This window comes from Mytilus edulis, chromosome 11 (assembly GCF_963676685.1).
Source record: "Mytilus edulis chromosome 11, xbMytEdul2.2, whole genome shotgun sequence".
NCBI lineage: Eukaryota > Metazoa > Mollusca > Bivalvia > Mytilida > Mytilidae > Mytilus > Mytilus edulis.
The window spans coordinates 2,677,974-2,697,045 of record NC_092354.1 but is presented as its reverse complement, the minus strand read 5'-3'; the positions used below and the strand labels follow the sequence as shown (position 1 = coordinate 2,697,045).

At 32.8% G+C, this 19,072-nt stretch overlaps 2 protein-coding genes across 2 annotated transcripts in view; both read left to right on the top strand.

Moving 5' to 3' along the window:
• LOC139493894 (uncharacterized) overlaps positions 1-19,072 on the top strand; it is a 482,493-nt gene that overhangs the window by 279,317 nt on the left and 184,104 nt on the right. The window lies entirely within an intron of this gene.
• On the top strand, positions 606-16,627 carry LOC139495306 (uncharacterized). Its single transcript, XM_071283614.1, has 2 exons — positions 606-889; positions 15,502-16,627. The coding sequence occupies exon 2, from the start codon at positions 15,599-15,601 to the stop codon at positions 16,625-16,627; it is 1,029 nt and encodes a 342-aa protein (XP_071139715.1). The 5' UTR covers positions 606-889; positions 15,502-15,598.

Genomic DNA, 19,072 nt, shown 5'->3' with positions numbered 1-19,072 from the left:
ATTAAAAGAACCCTGGTGGGGCCTTAGCTTTTGTTTGAGGCTATAAAAAAGAAGAAGAAAATGCGCTGACGAGGCTTTCATATAAGAACTTCTCCCATGTCAAGTTATATTTAAGCAATTTTAGGGACAAGTTCACAATTTGACATTGACCGAGATGAGGGGGAGGGGCAATACATTTTACTGTTGATTAATCTGTAACTAAAGAAGAAATGTTTCACTTTAGGAGATGTACATACGAACGATCCAGAAGATTTGCAAACAAAAATGCTTTATGAACGCCTTATTAAAAGGGGATATAAAGAAAATGAAATTACAACTGTTATAAATGAAGGAGGTGACTGCAAAATAAAGAAAAAAAAAACCACCCAAATCTGTATTACACTTTTACCTGACTTACAATTAGTATAATCTTCACAGTGTTTTCATTACAGAAAACACAAAGAACAATATAATAAAACTGTGCATGAGATTTATTAAAAGATGACGAAGAAGCAGAAGCTTTCCCTAAGCATAAAACTTAAAAGACACCGTAACATCGGCAACTCTTCGTTATGTTACAAATTATGAAAACATAACCTTCACATCCTGTTAAAAGTATTTTGATTATTTATGTCGTTGTTTATGAATATGTCGTTCAAAACAACACAGAATATTAAAGATAGTTGAGAAACTCACTGTCTATCCGAAATCGATATAATATAATGAGAGTATATTTAGCACGTTTAGTAACATGATTCATATAGGACTTTCCCAATGATTGTCGTTATGAAAGAATACCGGTTTGTAAAATAACGAGTAGAATACGTCAGTTTGTGGGACAAGTTATCAAAGGCATAAGTATGTATATCTAGTGAAAGAGATCGTTCTGAATTATCCAGGAAGTGAATAGGTAAGATTTTTTAATCTTTCTTTCAGTTAATTTACATTTTGTGGAATTAATGCGCCTTGCTTTCATTTAAATGTATTATTGTTTACAGATACTAAACATCTTCAAGTCATAAAGAGATCGGTATAAAATACAGTCTAATAGATATGACTGAGAGTGCTATTCTACAGGCTCTCTGTACATACGGTATAATAGATATGACTGAGAGTGCTATTCTACAGCCTCTCTGTACATATAGTATAATAGATATGACTGAGAGTGCTATTCTACAGCCTCTCTGTACCATTATTTTCTTTGTTTGTAATGTTAAGACAGGAGGAAATGTTTGTTCAGATCAGTCCTGTTGTATTTTTACAATGTATGTTTTTTTTATCTTTATTATCTTCACACTTTGTATATACATATCACAGGTTACAATTACAATCACACATAAATGAAAACAATGTAAATAATTCTTGTCCTTTCTCTGAAATTAATGATATTCTAAGTTTTACTATCTATATATTTCCATATTTTTTCCCTTTACTCTCTGATATTAATGGACTTGTGTCTACTTCTCAGGTCTACTTAAATCATCTACTATTCTTTTTAACCTTTTCTCAATTTCAAATAAAACAATAAAAACAAGTTCAACTATTACGAGGAGGAAAACCCCGAAATATTTAAATACGCAAATGATCTATTTTGATTAATGTTCGTTGTTTAAACAAAAACCGGTTGGTTTCCAGACCAGATTTTTATAATGTAATATGTTTTTCAGTTTGATTAATGTATAGAGTTTGGTTTTGTCAGTTTTTATAGCCCTTTGTTATTTACCTGGTATTACCATGATAACGGTTGTTTATTTGTTTCTGTTTGTGGTATTTAATATAGTATGTGGTTGACCCATATTGATCACATACACATTAACAAATAATATTATCTTGTTATATAGGAAAACCCCATACTTCAGTTAAACTTGTGTCTATGTGAATACCACATCGATATGTTTGTTTTTAACTTTCAGTTGAATTACTTCAATATACGAGTCTAAATTGAAAACTACGTTCAAACCTATGATTGCGTTGGATAAAACCCGCAATTTTTATACGTGTGCATGTAAAACAAATTTCCCTGTAGAAGGGTCTAAAAACAGCACAAACAACATTTTCCAAAAGACCAAAAAAGTGAAAAAAGTATATTTAAACAAAACGCATTTGACTAACAGGTCGAACACCTGATGTTCTTTAACCCTGCTGACTTCCATTGGCGATTGCCAAATAAAATTGATCACAAGATGTAACAAAATGGATCTTAATGTCAATTTTATACTAAACAGAAAAAAAAATTAACTTGTGGCCACGATGTTATGCCACAAACATATGGTGTCAATATTTTAGTACACCAGATCCGAATTTCGACAATAAATGTCTCTTCAGTGATGTTAGGGATCGAAACGGTATTTGGAAGGCCATATAAAAAGTACCCTCATTTTTAGATAAACTCTTGAATTTTAAGAGTCAATATAGGATGAACGGATCATATAAACCGAAGGGGATTGATTGATTGATTGTTGGTTGCTTAACGTCCAGTGGCAAATATTTCATGCATATTCAGGACGAGAACAAGTTCACAATAAATACAATAGGTAGGTTGTTGTAATAGAGGCCATCTAGGATGATGGTCGGGGAAGTTTGGACTGCCACTGAAAAATGAGGGTATATTGGATAGGGACAGAAATTTTGCCTTGCAACAGGCCACCTACGGACCCCTCAAAGAGTTGTTGCAAGGGTTCTTAACGTGCAAAGAGCGTGGCACTCTCTTTACACGAGGCATCGGATTTAACGTCCCCTTCTGACGGACGTGACTGCGAACTTGATACATCCCGCACAGCCAAACGGACGCCCCACTTCAGCAAGCGTTTTACTGCCGGTCGGAAGAAGACCAAGTGACCATATTTCTATTCCCCAGTCACCCTTGGGGGGTAAACCGAAGGGGAAAATATGATACAAGCCCAAACGAAAAAATATAAACGAGCCTAAAATGAAAACTACGTTCATATTATATATATATATATATATATATATATAAAAAGTGCCTAGAAAATCAACCTAACGATGTTAGAGTAGATTTTATTCGTAACTTCCTCCCCGGCGCCGGGGCTGGAACTGAGGGCTGGAACCTGTACTTTATTTTCTAACTTCTACGACAACACCGCCTAGCATTGCGCAGAGACCTTATCCCCTCCTCTAACTCTAGCTTATTAAAATAAGCTTTCGTTTCGGGAGGTGTTACCTTCTTGTAGGAATTAAACAAGGATATCTGATACAATACACGAAGTATTTATTTTTAGTGTACAAAAATGATCATCTACTCATCTCTTCAGTATAATTGCAGGATGCTAATCTATTTTTAGAAGCATACAATCACTGTAAATAAATATATGCATATGTCTGCCTGTGTGTAGTGACAACTGCAAATTATACCTTGATCATTTCTGTACACTAAAAATAAATACTTCGTGTATTGTATCAGATATCCTTGTTTAATTCCTACAAGAAGGTAACACCTCCCGAAAGGAAAGCTTCTTTTAATAAGCTAGAGTTAGAGGAGGGGATAAGGTCTCTGCGCAATGCTAGGCGGTGTTGTCGTAGAAGTTAGCAAATAAAGTACAGGTTCAAGCCCCGGCGCCAGGGATGATATTACGAATCAAATCTACTCTAACATCGTTTTGATTTTCTAGGCACTTTATACATATTCTAAGGCCTGGTATTTCTTAATCATAAGAAATCCGATGGACAAGGTATAATTTGCAGTTGTCACTACACACAGGCAGACATATATTACGTTCAAATAGTCAATAAACTTTTGATAACATTGATGTTAGATTTAACCACGATCATAATCATAATATATTACCTAAACACGTCTTTTGTAGAACACTTTAATGATTTACCTGATATGGGCCTACACACGTATTTTTTTTAAAAATAATTTCATTTATCCGATATGAATTTTTTAAATCAACACATCTATGGTTAGAAATGGATTGTATAAAAAAGAAGATGTGGTATGATTGCTAATGAGACAACTTTCCACAAGAGACCAAAATGACACAGAAATAAACAACTATAGGTCACCGTACGGGCTTAAACAATGAGCAAAGCCCATACCGCATTGTCAGCTACAAAAGGCACCGAAATGACAATGTAAAACAATTCAAACGAGAAAACTAACGGCCTTATTTATATAATAAAAATGAACGAAAAACAAATATGTAACACATAAACAAACGACAACCACCGAATTACAGGCTCCTGACTTGGGACAGTCACATACATACATATTGTGGCGGGGTTAAACATGTTAGCGGGATCCCAACCCTCCCCCTAACCTGAACAGCGATATACTACTGTTGCCTTTATGTATAACAGTACAACATACGAACGAACTACAGATGGGTGCGGTCCTAACCTTGACAAAAGTTAACTTAGAGTTAACTTGTTGACTGCTTTCTAAGTTAACTTGAGATTTTTTAAGCAGTCAAGCAAGTTAACTTCGTCGTTGGTGGACCAGACCTACGGTCTGCTTTTTTAGGACTGCTGCAGACCTATCGACAAGTCTGCTCCAGACCAGACCTGTGGACAAGTCTGCTTTTGACCAGTCCTGAGGACAGGTCTGCCCCAGACCAGACCTGTGGACAAGTCTGCTTTTGACCAGTCCTAAGGACAGGTCTGCCTCAGACCAGACCTGTGGACAGGTCTGCTCCTGACCAGACCTGAGGACAGGTCTGCTTTTGACCAGACCTGTGGACAAGTCTGCTATTGACCAGACCTGAGGACAGGTCTGCTTATGACAGATTATCGTTATAAGAGTTTTCATATCAGACTTGAGCTTTCATTAAAATATGTAAACAACATTCGCATTGTTTTTCCACAGATATCATTTATTATTTACTCGCTAGACTCTACTAGATATTATACAAATGCTCTCTTTTATTTGATATACATGTATTTTTATATAAATAAAAAATGGCTATACGATTACAGAGAGTTTTTTTTTTATTAGAAGGCGGATAGAAAGGTTATCCAACGCATCGGAACAATATTCTTATATCACGGGATATCGGCAACATTGTCTACGTTACTTCGTTCCCCGTTGTTTACCTGTCCCTTCCTAAATTTTACTTTATGCATAAATTTATACTTGCATGGATATTTCATTGATATTCAACTTGTTTGCATTGGATTTACTATTCTATTTCCCGCAGAATATTCTAACAGAAATTGTACAGTGTCCGTAAGCATACGATGTGGTAAAACTATCAACAATCTCGTCAAATTCGTCAGATTTATCGAGAGATTTGTCATTGCCGATATTTATATGGGACGTCCTAAAATTATACTCAATGCGCACTTTAATGAAATAGTTGCCACTTGACGTTTAACTATAAACAAAATCAATCAACCGACATAATAGATTCCAAGAAGAGAACCTCGTATACTTTTTTTTTTATTAAATCATTGTAAATAGTACAAATGAATTCAGACATGTCAGTGTTGGTACTTTGATGATGTGGCATAATAGTTTTGTTTTACACGTACACCATCATGAACTCCTATATATGATGTGACTGTTATTATAAATAAAGAGATGAAATTCTGACATTCTCAATTTATTCAGAATATTTTTTGCATTAATGGTTTTCCAATATTATTGATTACGTGTACATTTACGGTCCTGCTAAAATGTGAACAGGAGCGCCAGGAGAAGACATTAAGGCGCTCGGTACAATGGTATGCGGGTATATAGATTTACAAATAAAAGTGCACATATGATCAGTTTTGGTCAAATAGTTTTGTTTTCCAAGTCAGCATGAGCTATTAAAACTACTGAAATTTTGTTACGTATCAATATTTTGAATAAAAGGAGGACACGCTGGTATCCTAAATTTATGCGAACAAAAATTTGTTGTTATTAAATTGCAATATTGCTGTCCATTGTCATGATTATATTATACAATGATTCCTGACATAACAAATATGGCTGATTAATACTATGCGGGTACGTCATGGTGTATATAGATTTACAAATTAAAGTGCACATATGGTCAGTTTTGGTAATGCGGTTAAATAATTTTGTTGTACAAGTCAGCTGGAGGTATCAAAACTACTGAAATTTTGTTACGTATCAATATTTTGAATAAAATGAGGACATGCTGGTATCCTAAATTTATGTGAACAAAAATTTGTTGTTATTTTATTGCAATATTGCTGTCCATTGTCATGATTGTATTATACATTGATTCTGGCATAAAAAATATGGCTGATTAACTATGCGGGTATATAGATTTACAAATTAAAGTGCACAAATGGTCAGTTTTGGTGGATGCGGTCAAATAATTTTGTTGTACAAGTCAACTGGAGGTATCAAAACTACTGAAATTTTGTTATGATCAATATTTTTAATAAAATGAGGACATGCTGGTATCCTAAATTTATGCGAACAAAAATTTGTTGTTATTATATTGCAATATTGCTGTCCATTGTCATGATTGTATTATACATTGAATCCTGACATAAAAAATATGGCTGATTTACTATGCGGGTATATAGATTTACAAATTAAAGTGCATATATGGTAAGTTTTGGTGGATGCGGTCAAATGATTTTGTTGTACAAGTCAACTGGAGGCATTAAAACTACTGAAATTTTGTTACGTATCAGTATTTTAAGTAAAAAGAGGACATGCTGGCACCCTTAATTTAGGTGAACAAAAATTTGTTGTTATTATATTGCAATATTGCTGTCCATTGTCATGATTGTATTATACATTGAATCCTGACATTAAAAATAAGGCTGATTTACTATGCTGGTATATAGATTTACAATTTAAAGTTCACATATGGTCAGTTTTGGTAATGTGGTCAAATAATTTTGTTGTACAAGTCAGCTGGAGGTATCAAAACTACTGAAATTTTGTTACGTATCAATATTTTGAATAAAATGAGGACATGCTGGTATCCTATATTTATGCGAACCAAAATTTTTTGTTATTATATTGCAACTTTGCTGTCCATTGTCATGATTGTATTATACATTGAATCCTGACATCAAAAATGTGGCTGATTTACTATGCGGGTATATAGATTTACAAATATAAGTGCAGATATGGTCAGTTTTGGTGGATGCGGTCAAATAATTTTGTTGTACAAGTCAACTGGAGGTATCAAAACTACTGAAATTTTGTTACGTTTCAATATTTTGAATAAAATGAGGACATGCTTGTATCTTAAATTTATGCGAACAAAAATTTGTTGTTATTATATTGCAATATTGCTGTCCATTGTCATGATTGTATTATACATTGAATCCTGACATAAAAAATATGGCTGATTTACTATGCGGGTATATAGATTTACAAATTAAAGTGCATATATGGTAAGTTTTGGTGGATGCGGTCAAATAATTTTGTTGTACAAGTCAACTAGAGGCATTAAAACTACTGAAATTTTGTTACGTATCAGTATTTTAAGTAAAAAGAGGACATGCTGGCACCCTTAATTTAGGTGAACAAAAATTTGTTGTTATTATATTGCAATATTGCTGTCCATTGTCATGATTGTATTATACATTGAATCCTGACATTAAAAATAAGGCTGATTTACTATGCTGGTATATAGATTTACAATTTAAAGTTCACATATGGTCAGTTTTGGTAATGTGGTCAAATAATTTTGTTGTACAAGTCAGCTGGAGGTATCAAAACTACTGAAATTTTGTTACGTATCAATATTTTGAATAAAATGAGGACATGCTGGTATCCTAAATTTATGCGAACCAAAATTTTTTGTTATTATATTGCAATTTTGCTGTCCATTGTCATGATTGTATTATACATTGAATCCTGACATAAAAAATATGGCTGATTAACTATGCGGGTATATAGATTTACAAATTAAAGTGCACATATGGTCAGTTTTGGTAATGTGGTCAAATAATTTTGTTGTACAAGTCAGCTGGAGGTATCAAAACTACTGAAATTTTGTTACGTATCAATATTTTGAATAAAATGAGGACATGCTGGTATCCTAAATTTATGCGAACCAAAATTTTTTGTTATTATATTGCAATTTTGCTGTCCATTGTCATGATTGTATTATACATTGAATCCTGACATAAAAAATATGGCTGATTAACTATGCGGGTATATAGATTTACAAATTAAAGTGCACATATGGTCAGTTTTGGTGGATGCGGTCAAATAATTTTGTTGTACAAGTCAACTGGAGGTATCAAAACTACTGAAATTTTGTTACGTTTCAATATTTTGAATAAAATGAGGACATGCTGGTATCTTAAATTTATGCGAACAAAAATTTGTTGTTATTATATTGCAATATTGCTGTCCATTGTCATGATTGTATTATACATTGAATCCTGACATAAAAAATATGGCTGATTTACTATGCGGGTATATAGATTTACAAATTAAAGTGCATATATGGTAAGTTTTGGTGGATGCGGTCAAATAATTTTGTTGTACAAGTCAACTGGAGGCATTAAAACTACTGAAATTTTGTTACGTATCAGTATTTTAAGTAAAAAGAGGACATGCTGGCACCCTTAATTAAGGTGAACAAAAATTTGTTGTTATTATATTGCAATATTGCTGTCCATTGTCATGATTGTATTATACATTGAATCCTGACATTAAAAATAAGGCTGATTTTCTATGCTGGTATATAGATTTACAATTTAAAGTTCACATATGGTCAGTTTTGGTAATGTGGTCAAATAATTTTGTTGTACAAGTCAGCTGAAGGTATCAAAACTACTAAAATTTTGTTACGTATCAATATTTTGAATAAAATGAGGACATGCTGGTATCCTAAATTTATGCGAACCAAATTTTTTTGTTATTATATTGCAATTTTGCTGTCCATTGTCAAGATTGTATTATACATTGAATCCTGACATAAAAAATATTGCTGATTTACTATGCTGGTATATAGATTTACAAATTAAAGTGCACATATGGTCAGTTTTGGTGGATGCGGTCAAATAATTTTGTTGTACAAGTCAACTGGAGGTATCAAAACTACTGAAATTTTGTTACGTTTCAATATTTTGAATAAAAAAAGGACATGCTGGTATCCTAAATTTATGCGAACCAAAATTTGTTGTTATTATATTGCAATATTGCTGTCCATTGTCATGATTGTATTATACATTGAATCCTGACATAAAAAATATGGCTGATTTACTATGCGGGTATATAGATTTACAAATTAAAGTGCATATATGGTCAGTTTTGGTGGATGCGGTCAAATAATTTTGTTGTACAAGTCAACTGGAGGCATCAAAACTACTGAAATTGTGTTACGTATCAGTATTTTAAGTAAAAAGAGGACATGCTGGCACCCTTAATTTAGGCGAACAAAAATTTGTTGTTATTATATTGCAATATTGCTGTCCATTGTCATGATTGTATTATACATTGAATCCTGACATTAAAAATAAGGCTGATTTACTATGCTGGTATATAGATTTACAATTTAAAGTTCACATATGGTCAGTTTTGGTAATGCGGTCAAATAATTTTGTTGTACAAGTCAGCTGGAGGTATCAAAACTACTGAAATTTTGTTACGTATCAAAATTTTGAATAAAATGAGGACATGCTGGTATCCTAAATTTATGCGAACCAAAATTTTTTGTTATTATATTGCAATTTTGCTGTCCATTGTCAGGATTGTATTATACATTGAATCCTGACATAAAAAATATTGCTGATTTACTATGCGGGTATATAGATTTACAAATTAAAGTGCATATATGGTCAGTTTTGGTGGATGTGGTCAAATAATTTTGTTGTACAAGTCAACTGGAGGTATCAAAACTACTGAAATTTTGTTACGTTTCAATATTTTGAATAAAATGAGGACATGCTTGTATCTTAAATTTATGCGAACAAAAATTTGTTGTTATTATATTGCAATATTGCTGTCCATTGTCATGATTGTATTATACATTGAATCCTGACATAAAAAATATGGCTGATTTACTATGCGGGTATATAGATTTACAAATTAAAGTGCATATATGGTAAGTTTTGGTGGATGCGGTCAAATAATTTTGTTGTACAAGTCAACTAGAGGCATTAAAACTACTGAAATTTTGTTACGTATCAGTATTTTAAGTAAAAAGAGGACATGCTGGCACCCTTAATTTAGGTGAACAAAAATTTGTTGTTATTATATTGCAATATTGCTGTCCATTGTCATGATTGTATTATACATTGAATCCTGACATTAAAAATAAGGCTGATTTACTATGCTGGTATATAGATTTACAATTTAAAGTTCACATATGGTCAGTTTTGGTAATGTGGTCAAATAATTTTGTTGTACAAGTCAGCTGGAGGTATCAAAACTACTGAAATTTTGTTACGTATCAATATTTTGAATAAAATGAGGACATGCTGGTATCCTAAATTTATGCGAACCAAAATTTTTTGTTATTATATTGCAATTTTGCTGTCCATTGTCATGATTGTATTATACATTGAATCCTGACATAAAAAATATGGCTGATTAACTATGCGGGTATATAGATTTACAAATTAAAGTGCACATATGGTCAGTTTTGGTAATGTGGTCAAATAATTTTGTTGTACAAGTCAGCTGGAGGTATCAAAACTACTGAAATTTTGTTACGTATCAATATTTTGAATAAAATGAGGACATGCTGGTATCCTAAATTTATGCGAACCAAAATTTTTTGTTATTATATTGCAATTTTGCTGTCCATTGTCATGATTGTATTATACATTGAATCCTGACATAAAAAATATGGCTGATTAACTATGCGGGTATATAGATTTACAAATTAAAGTGCACATATGGTCAGTTTTGGTGGATGCGGTCAAATAATTTTGTTGTACAAGTCAACTGGAGGTATCAAAACTACTGAAATTTTGTTACGTTTCAATATTTTGAATAAAATGAGGACATGCTGGTATCTTAAATTTATGCGAACAAAAATTTGTTGTTATTATATTGCAATATTGCTGTCCATTGTCATGATTGTATTATACATTGAATCCTGACATAAAAAATATGGCTGATTTACTATGCGGGTATATAGATTTACAAATTAAAGTGCATATATGGTAAGTTTTGGTGGATGCGGTCAAATAATTTTGTTGTACAAGTCAACTGGAGGCATTAAAACTACTGAAATTTTGTTACGTATCAGTATTTTAAGTAAAAAGAGGACATGCTGGCACCCTTAATTAAGGTGAACAAAAATTTGTTGTTATTATATTGCAATATTGCTGTCCATTGTCATGATTGTATTATACATTGAATCCTGACATTAAAAATAAGGCTGATTTTCTATGCTGGTATATAGATTTACAATTTAAAGTTCACATATGGTCAGTTTTGGTAATGTGGTCAAATAATTTTGTTGTACAAGTCAGCTGAAGGTATCAAAACTACTAAAATTTTGTTACGTATCAATATTTTGAATAAAATGAGGACATGCTGGTATCCTAAATTTATGCGAACCAAAATTTTTTGTTATTATATTGCAATTTTGCTGTCCATTGTCAAGATTGTATTATACATTGAATCCTGACATAAAAAATATGGCTGATTTACTATGCTGGTATATAGATTTACAAATTAAAGTGCACATATGGTCAGTTTTGGTGGATGCGGTCAAATAATTTTGTTGTACAAGTCAACTGGAGGTATCAAAACTACTGAAATTTTGTTACGTTTCAATATTTTGAATAAAAAAAGGACATGCTGGTATCCTAAATTTATGCGAACCAAAATTTGTTGTTATTATATTGCAATATTGCTGTCCATTGTCATGATTGTATTATACATTGAATCCTGACATAAAAAATATGGCTGATTTACTATGCGGGTATATAGATTTACAAATTAAAGTGCATATATGGTCAGTTTTGGTGGATGCGGTCAAATAATTTTGTTGTACAAGTCAACTGGAGGCATCAAAACTACTGAAATTTTGTTACGTATCAGTATTTTAAGTAAAAAGAGGACATGCTGGCACCCTTAATTTAGGCGAACAAAAATTTGTTGTTATTATATTGCAATATTGCTGTCCATTGTCATGATTGTATTATACATTGAATCCTGACATTAAAAATAAGGCTGATTTACTATGCTGGTATATAGATTTACAATTTAAAGTTCACATATGGTCAGTTTTGGTAATGCGGTCAAATAATTTTGTTGTACAAGTCAGCTGGAGGTATCAAAACTACTGAAATTTTGTTACGTATCAAAATTTTGAATAAAATGAGGACATGCTGGTATCCTAAATTTATGCGAACCAAAATTTTTTGTTATTATATTGCAATTTTGCTGTCCATTGTCAGGATTGTATTATACATTGAATCCTGACATAAAAAATATGGCTGATTTACTATGCGGGTATATAGATTTACAAATTAAAGTGCATATATGGTCAGTTTTGGTGGATGTGGTCAAATAATTTTGTTGTACAAGTCAACTGGAGGCATCAAAACTACTGAAATTTTGTTACGTATCAGTATTTTGAGTAAAAAGAAGACATGCTGGCACCCTTAATTTAGGCGAACAAAAATTTGTAGTCATTATTTAAATGAATTAAACTATTGCTGATTGTGGCTGCATAGTTCAAGGATGTATAACTAACAAGGACGTATACACCTAACATCAAATATACTTCTTTTCAAAAATATACATAATATGATTGAATTTGATCTCGGAATATATATATATATTCAGTGCCTGTTATCATTGTAACCGAGATCGTTTTTATAATAGATAGATTGTCAGATCACAGATAAATTTGTGTTACGTTCTGTGCGTACTTATTTTCAATTAGTTGTGTTTAATCCTGTTCATAAAACGGAAGTATTAATTTTCAAATTACTTTATTTTCGATGTTTCTACTACGAAACAAAGATATTAAAAATATTTTTTTTTAAATCAACGAAGAGCGGTCCTGGTTACAATTTAACTTAGTGTTGACCAGACCAGTCAAAAGTTAACATGGGAACAGGTCTGGTTTTGATTGGATTTGTTCAAGCAGAAGTTAACTTTGTGGCAGGACCGGTTTCCAAGTTAACTTATGTTAACTTTATGACAGGACTGGTTCCGAAGTTAACTTATGTTAACTTATGACAGGACTGGTTCGAAGTTAACTTATATCAATAGCGGACCTGTTTCCAAGTTAACTTTTTGGCAGACATAAAAACAGTCCTAGGTCCAAGTCCGCTTTTCAAGTTAACTAGATTTTGGTCCTAGGACTGGTCAGAGCAGTCCTATATTCGGTCACAGGTTAACTTTGACCAGTCCAAATGACTGGTTATCAAGTTAACTTGCTGTACAGGTTAGGAGTGCACCCATCTGTATAAAAATCAGATGGACAAATATACAATTGGACGTGTCCGGGTACTTGTACATCCCAACAACAAAAAGAAAATAGGAACAGATCTGAGAGTATTCGCAGTTAACTGACATCTAGGTAAAAGCTACTAACAACTCATAAAAAATCATGCATCTATGACTAAATTAACAATCCGTACACATCCAACATCCAATGGATTTAGTTAAAGACATCATAAACAGTCAGAGAAAAACATGACCTTGTGCAATGCTAAAAGGTATCGACCATGTCGACAGATGTAGGCTATTTGTGAATATACTTTTTAATATTGTCAACCTACCTGCATTCATTTTATGTGTGCTAATATAAAGTTTATTTGGGATATAAATTGAGCAATGAGAACATACAATTGCATCATATCTTCAAAGTAGGAATATGTATGTTACCTATGTCCATCCGTCAGTTCGTACGTCTACCCGTAACATATTTGTGTCATCTATTTTTTTTGCAACTACAAACCAGAGTTTCTTAATATTTGTTTCCATGGTTCATACTGGTTTACTCTTTCAGAAACATTGCACAATTTACTCGGTAATCACAATTTAAAAAAATGTACAGTGTGGCACATCTTACTGAGCGATCACTATTGATAAGATATATCTTGTGACACATTTTCTTCAGCGATCATACTTAAAAAAAATAATGCCTTGCGTGGCACATTTTAAATTAAGTCTTGTGGCACATTTTCCGCGACCACAACTGATAATTTAAACTTAGTGGCACATTTATGCAACCACAATTGGTAAGTACTACATTGTGGCACGTTTTTCACGACCACAATTGATAAGTTATATCATAAAGCACATTTTCCAAGACCACAATTGATAAGTTATAGCTTGTGGCACATTTTCCTCAGCGACAACTTTTGCTAAGTTATACTTTGTGGCTCTTTTTCCTCAGTTACCACAGTTGATAAGTTATACCTAGAGGCACATTTTCCCTACCGACCAGAATTAATAAGTTATACCTTGTTCCACGTTTTCATCAGCGACCACAATTGATAAGTTATACCTTGTGGCACATTTTCATCAGTGACCACAATTGATAAGTTATACCTCGTGGCACATTTTTATCAACGACTACTATTGCTAAGTTATACTTTGTGGTTCATTTTCCTCAGCTACCACAGTTGGTAAGTTTTACTTGATCCTGTTTGGGGCTCCAGATATGAAAATTAATTGGATAATTATCCATTGTTTATAAGTTAAAAAGTTAAAATTAAGAAAAGATAAGTTGTGGATCTATATTAATATGCTACAAATGAAAGAAAAAATATTGGGAACTATCAGCTATGTATATAAATTTTGATTTAGATTTCTACACTAAGTACCCAATTATAATCGAAGTAACGGATTTATTAGAAAACAATATCTGTATTTGATTATAATTTGAAAATAAATATAGCATCATATCTCTTCAAGTCATATCTAATTTTAGAGTCTATGGTGAAATCACATTTAATTTTAGATTTACATTATTGGTTAATCACGTCATGGAAATTCAAGTTTGATTTATTTCCATTTGAACAGAAATGGTTTAACCTAGAAGTATTTCATTAAAAAATGAAATATTGGGGTTCTTTGATATGCCGACTCTAGTAATGTACGTAGACTTTTTAATATTGGACCATAATAGGTAAATGTTTAATTTCAAATTTTCAGTTCTTTGAACACATTTGTTCTATGTCATAAACCCATGCTGCATCAAATATTCAATTACAATCCAAATTCAGAGCTGTTTTTAGCTTAAATGTTGTGTCCATACTTGCTCAACTGTTCAGGGTTTGACCTCTGCAGGATAATCTGGTTTGCTGTCTCTCTGAGAGCCTCTTGTTTTATGAATGAGGTGGCCTTAAAAATAATTCCCGCTAAAGCTAACGTTTCTTTCCATCGTTTGTAAACATATAGTGTAAAGAGTCATTTTGAAAATCTTTCTAATCGCTTTTATGTTTTCAGAGTTTTTGAAAGCAAAAATGTGTCAATGTTGTATGACTGGAAATCTAGATCGAATTATTTCACTCCAAATTTCCAATGGCTTACATTTCAAAAACAAGAACACGAATACTCTAATTGTTTTAACATTTTTTTTAAAAAGCTTATTATTATGAAACATCCTTAATAAGATACTTACATAAAACATCAAACAGGTTTTTTTTCTATTTCAGTGGAAATATGAAATATTGAACTGTTTTACAACCAATGAAATGAACGGTAAAAACGCTACAGAGGAGACACCAAAACGAAGTACGACATGGAATTAAAATGGAGGACGTCATGGATGATAACAATTTACTTGAAGATACCTCTGGAAAAATTTACCAGAAGGAAGGAACTGGTAATAGTGAAAGTCTTTCGAAAGACGCTATCGATGATGTCAACAAAGAAAAAGACACTTACAGCAATCGCCAAGCGGCTATACATCGGAAAGACTTTAATGGTGAACATTTAGAAACTGTAAATGACGAAACACATTTAAAGCCTTTGGGTCAAAACATTACTGACACTGTAAATGACGAAACACATTTAAAGCCTTTGGGTCAAAACGTTACTGACACTGTAAATGACGAAACACATTTAAAGCCTTTGGGTCAAAACGTTACTGACACTGTAAATGATGAAACACATTTAAAGCCTTTGGGTCAAAACGTTACTGACACTGTAAATGATGAAACACATTTAAAGCCTTTGGGTCAAAACGTTACTGACACTGTAAATGACAAAACACATTTAAAGCCTTTGGGTCAAAACGTTACTGACACTGTAAATGACGAAACACATTTAAAACCTTTGGGTCAAAACGTTACTGACACTGTAAATGACGAAACACATTTAAAGCCTTTGGGTCAAAACGTTACTGACACTGTAAATGACGAAACACATTTAAAGCTTTTGGGTCAAAACGTTACTGACACTGAAAATCAGCAAGACGAAAACGTATTTATCTATAGTATAAACGATGAATCTGAATCTGTGATCTTAAAGGAAAACGAAAATCAACAACAAAGAACTGGGGAGATATATGAAGCTACTGATATTGAAACTGTGTCGAATGACGATGTTAATCATAAAAACAAAAAATATAAAAAATATAAAATGAGTAAAAATATTAAAGCCAACTCAGGCGATTCAAATGTTTTTGATCCAACAACAGACCTTTCAAAGTTAGAAGATTCCTCGATGATGCAAAGACCCCCAACACATATAACTGTTGTTCGTTGGGCAAAGGAAAACACACCTACGAGTACGAGAAAGGTGAAACCATTGGCTTTAGACGCAACGCAGGTACGTTAAGGCAGTTTTTCTATTTTTTTCCCGTATTTTTTGCCAAGCGCAGATAACTCTATTTTCCTCATTATTATTCATGACGTCATCAGATAAATCTCGGCGTCGCAAGGTTACATTTGTTAGTAGCACTTATTTAGACGTCCAATTGTTAATAAAACTATTGAAATATGATTCATCTATATAATAGTTACTGATATTTAACCTCATATTCAAAAATTTACGTAAAGTTTATTAAATTTAGCTGTTTTTTTTATCGCGGATTAGGCCCCGCCTACTTTTATTATACGACCAATCAAATTTTGTCGGGGTCGTAAAGATGCTTGCAGTATGAATGAATCGAGCACCTGTCTGGGTTTTCAACAGAAAGGAATTTTCGTGTATAAACGTGAAATTTGCTGCAGTTTTGTAGTTTATTTGGCAGACAAGTCATGTAGGATAGCAAGAATGATCGTTGTCAATAGGTAAGTTGTAATTCAAGCGATAAATACTCGTATTTACCTAGAATTAGTCGAAGAATGTCAATTTTAACGGGCAACCACGTGTGAATTGCCATGCTGTTGCCAGATTAATCATCCGGCGACAAACTGTCCCTTAGATATGATTGATTCTAATTTAATAAGTATTATTATTCATCGGGAAGTATTTGAGAGACCCCCTTTAGTATGACATAAGTCCCTGATTTCGATGGCGAAGGCGATGATACCATGCAGTGTTATGTGATGTTTAGAAAACGTGCACTTGTTTCTGTCAATGGGGGGAGGGGGGTTAACTATCCACACTCGTACGAAAAATCACCCAAGTTTCGTACGAGTGTGGATAGAAACCCCTCCCCATTGACAGAAAACGATATGTGATATATCCACATGACTTGAACATGTATATTGTTGACTGAAAATCAATGCATGCATACTTCTCATTTTTTAACAAGTTTTCTAACCAGTAAATAACTACCATTTCCATATAGTCTGCTATGTACATGTTTATTGAATGTTCCCCTGGAATGAACAGTGCACTAAAAACTTGTTCGATTAGTAAGGAGTAAGAAGACCAGTATTCCCACATGCATTTTTGTTGAGCGTCTGAGCAAAGGTTATCAAAAATTTACTGGTCCGAATGAAATTTTACTACATGTATAGTCTAGGGCATGGAACTAGTGGCTAACTGTCCAGACTAAATAGGTGTGGAAAACTATCAGAAATGTATAAGCATTATATTAAGGTCATTATAGTTCCAATTACTTATACATGTACTTGAAAGCCCTATCATTTTTCTCTGCCAAAAGTCTTCTGTAAATAATCATTACTGTTTAAATAAACCACTCCAAGGGTGGTGTAATAGAATCTCTGGGCACCGCCCATCAATTATTGTTGTGGTCTTCTGGGAAATGATGGGGTTTTCTTATTGTAGGTAATTTCTGAAATTGTATCTTTCACCGGAAAAGATCGTCAATTTCACACGCCTATACGACGCCTATATGACGTCATTTATCCCTGCTCTACTAAAAGTTTCCAGCACTTTCATAATTGTCATTCTGTAGGGTAGTATAGTTTTAATTAATATTCCGTAAGTACATTATCGGGATTGCCATATAACAGAAGGAGGGAACGTGACCATGCATCCTTTCAGATTTTGATTTCCCAAATATTTTGTGCAGTATAAAATAAAACCTTTTCACCCGTTTGCTGAATATGTGTTTAATTTCTATGCATACATTTTTGTCAAGTGGTGATAGAAGTCACATGACAGAATCGTCTGAAAAACGCATCCCGGATATGGCCTATTCACTTGTGAAGACCATACCATGACAGAAATTTGCCTCATTGGTGATCATACATCATCTCCTTATTTTTCCATACAGTCTAATTTCTACCGTTTTTCTATGATACATGTAAGATATATTATCTGTTCTGTAAATAAGGAAGGGAGCTTACTGCTACAATCCATCAAAGTACATGTAGCTTAAGACATGTAAGATAGGAAATTATTGCACTTACTGATAAAATACAGAGAATCTATGAATTTTTACTAAAATTACTTACAGGTAGGACATAAGTGTTTGAACTAGCTATATATATGTAATAAAGTTTCGAGATTGTCTTGTTTATCCGGGTTATACATGTATTTCATTATTACACGCACCATGTGCTGTCACATGATAAGAATTCCATGCAGTACAAAATTTATTTGTCATTATTTTACCTCACAGCATCAGGGGAACCAAACTATAAACTTGGTTGAATATTGTAAGTGGAAATATATGAAAATAGATCTCTTTGCTTAACTTGCCTCTATTACAAAAAAACATTTTTACATCTGATACATTGTAAGTGTCTTTTGTATCTAAATAAGCATTGGAATTGACTTCGAAAAATAACTTTATTTTCAATTGACAAAAAAACAAATCATTGAACTAGAAATACAGAACATTAATATTGTCTCAAAGATAAGAGT

What these genes read in the sequence shown, in the direction of transcription:
- LOC139495306 (XM_071283614.1), top strand. Translation starts at nt 15,599, where the DNA reads ATGGAGGACGTCATGGATGATAACAATTTACTTGAAGATACCTCTGGA.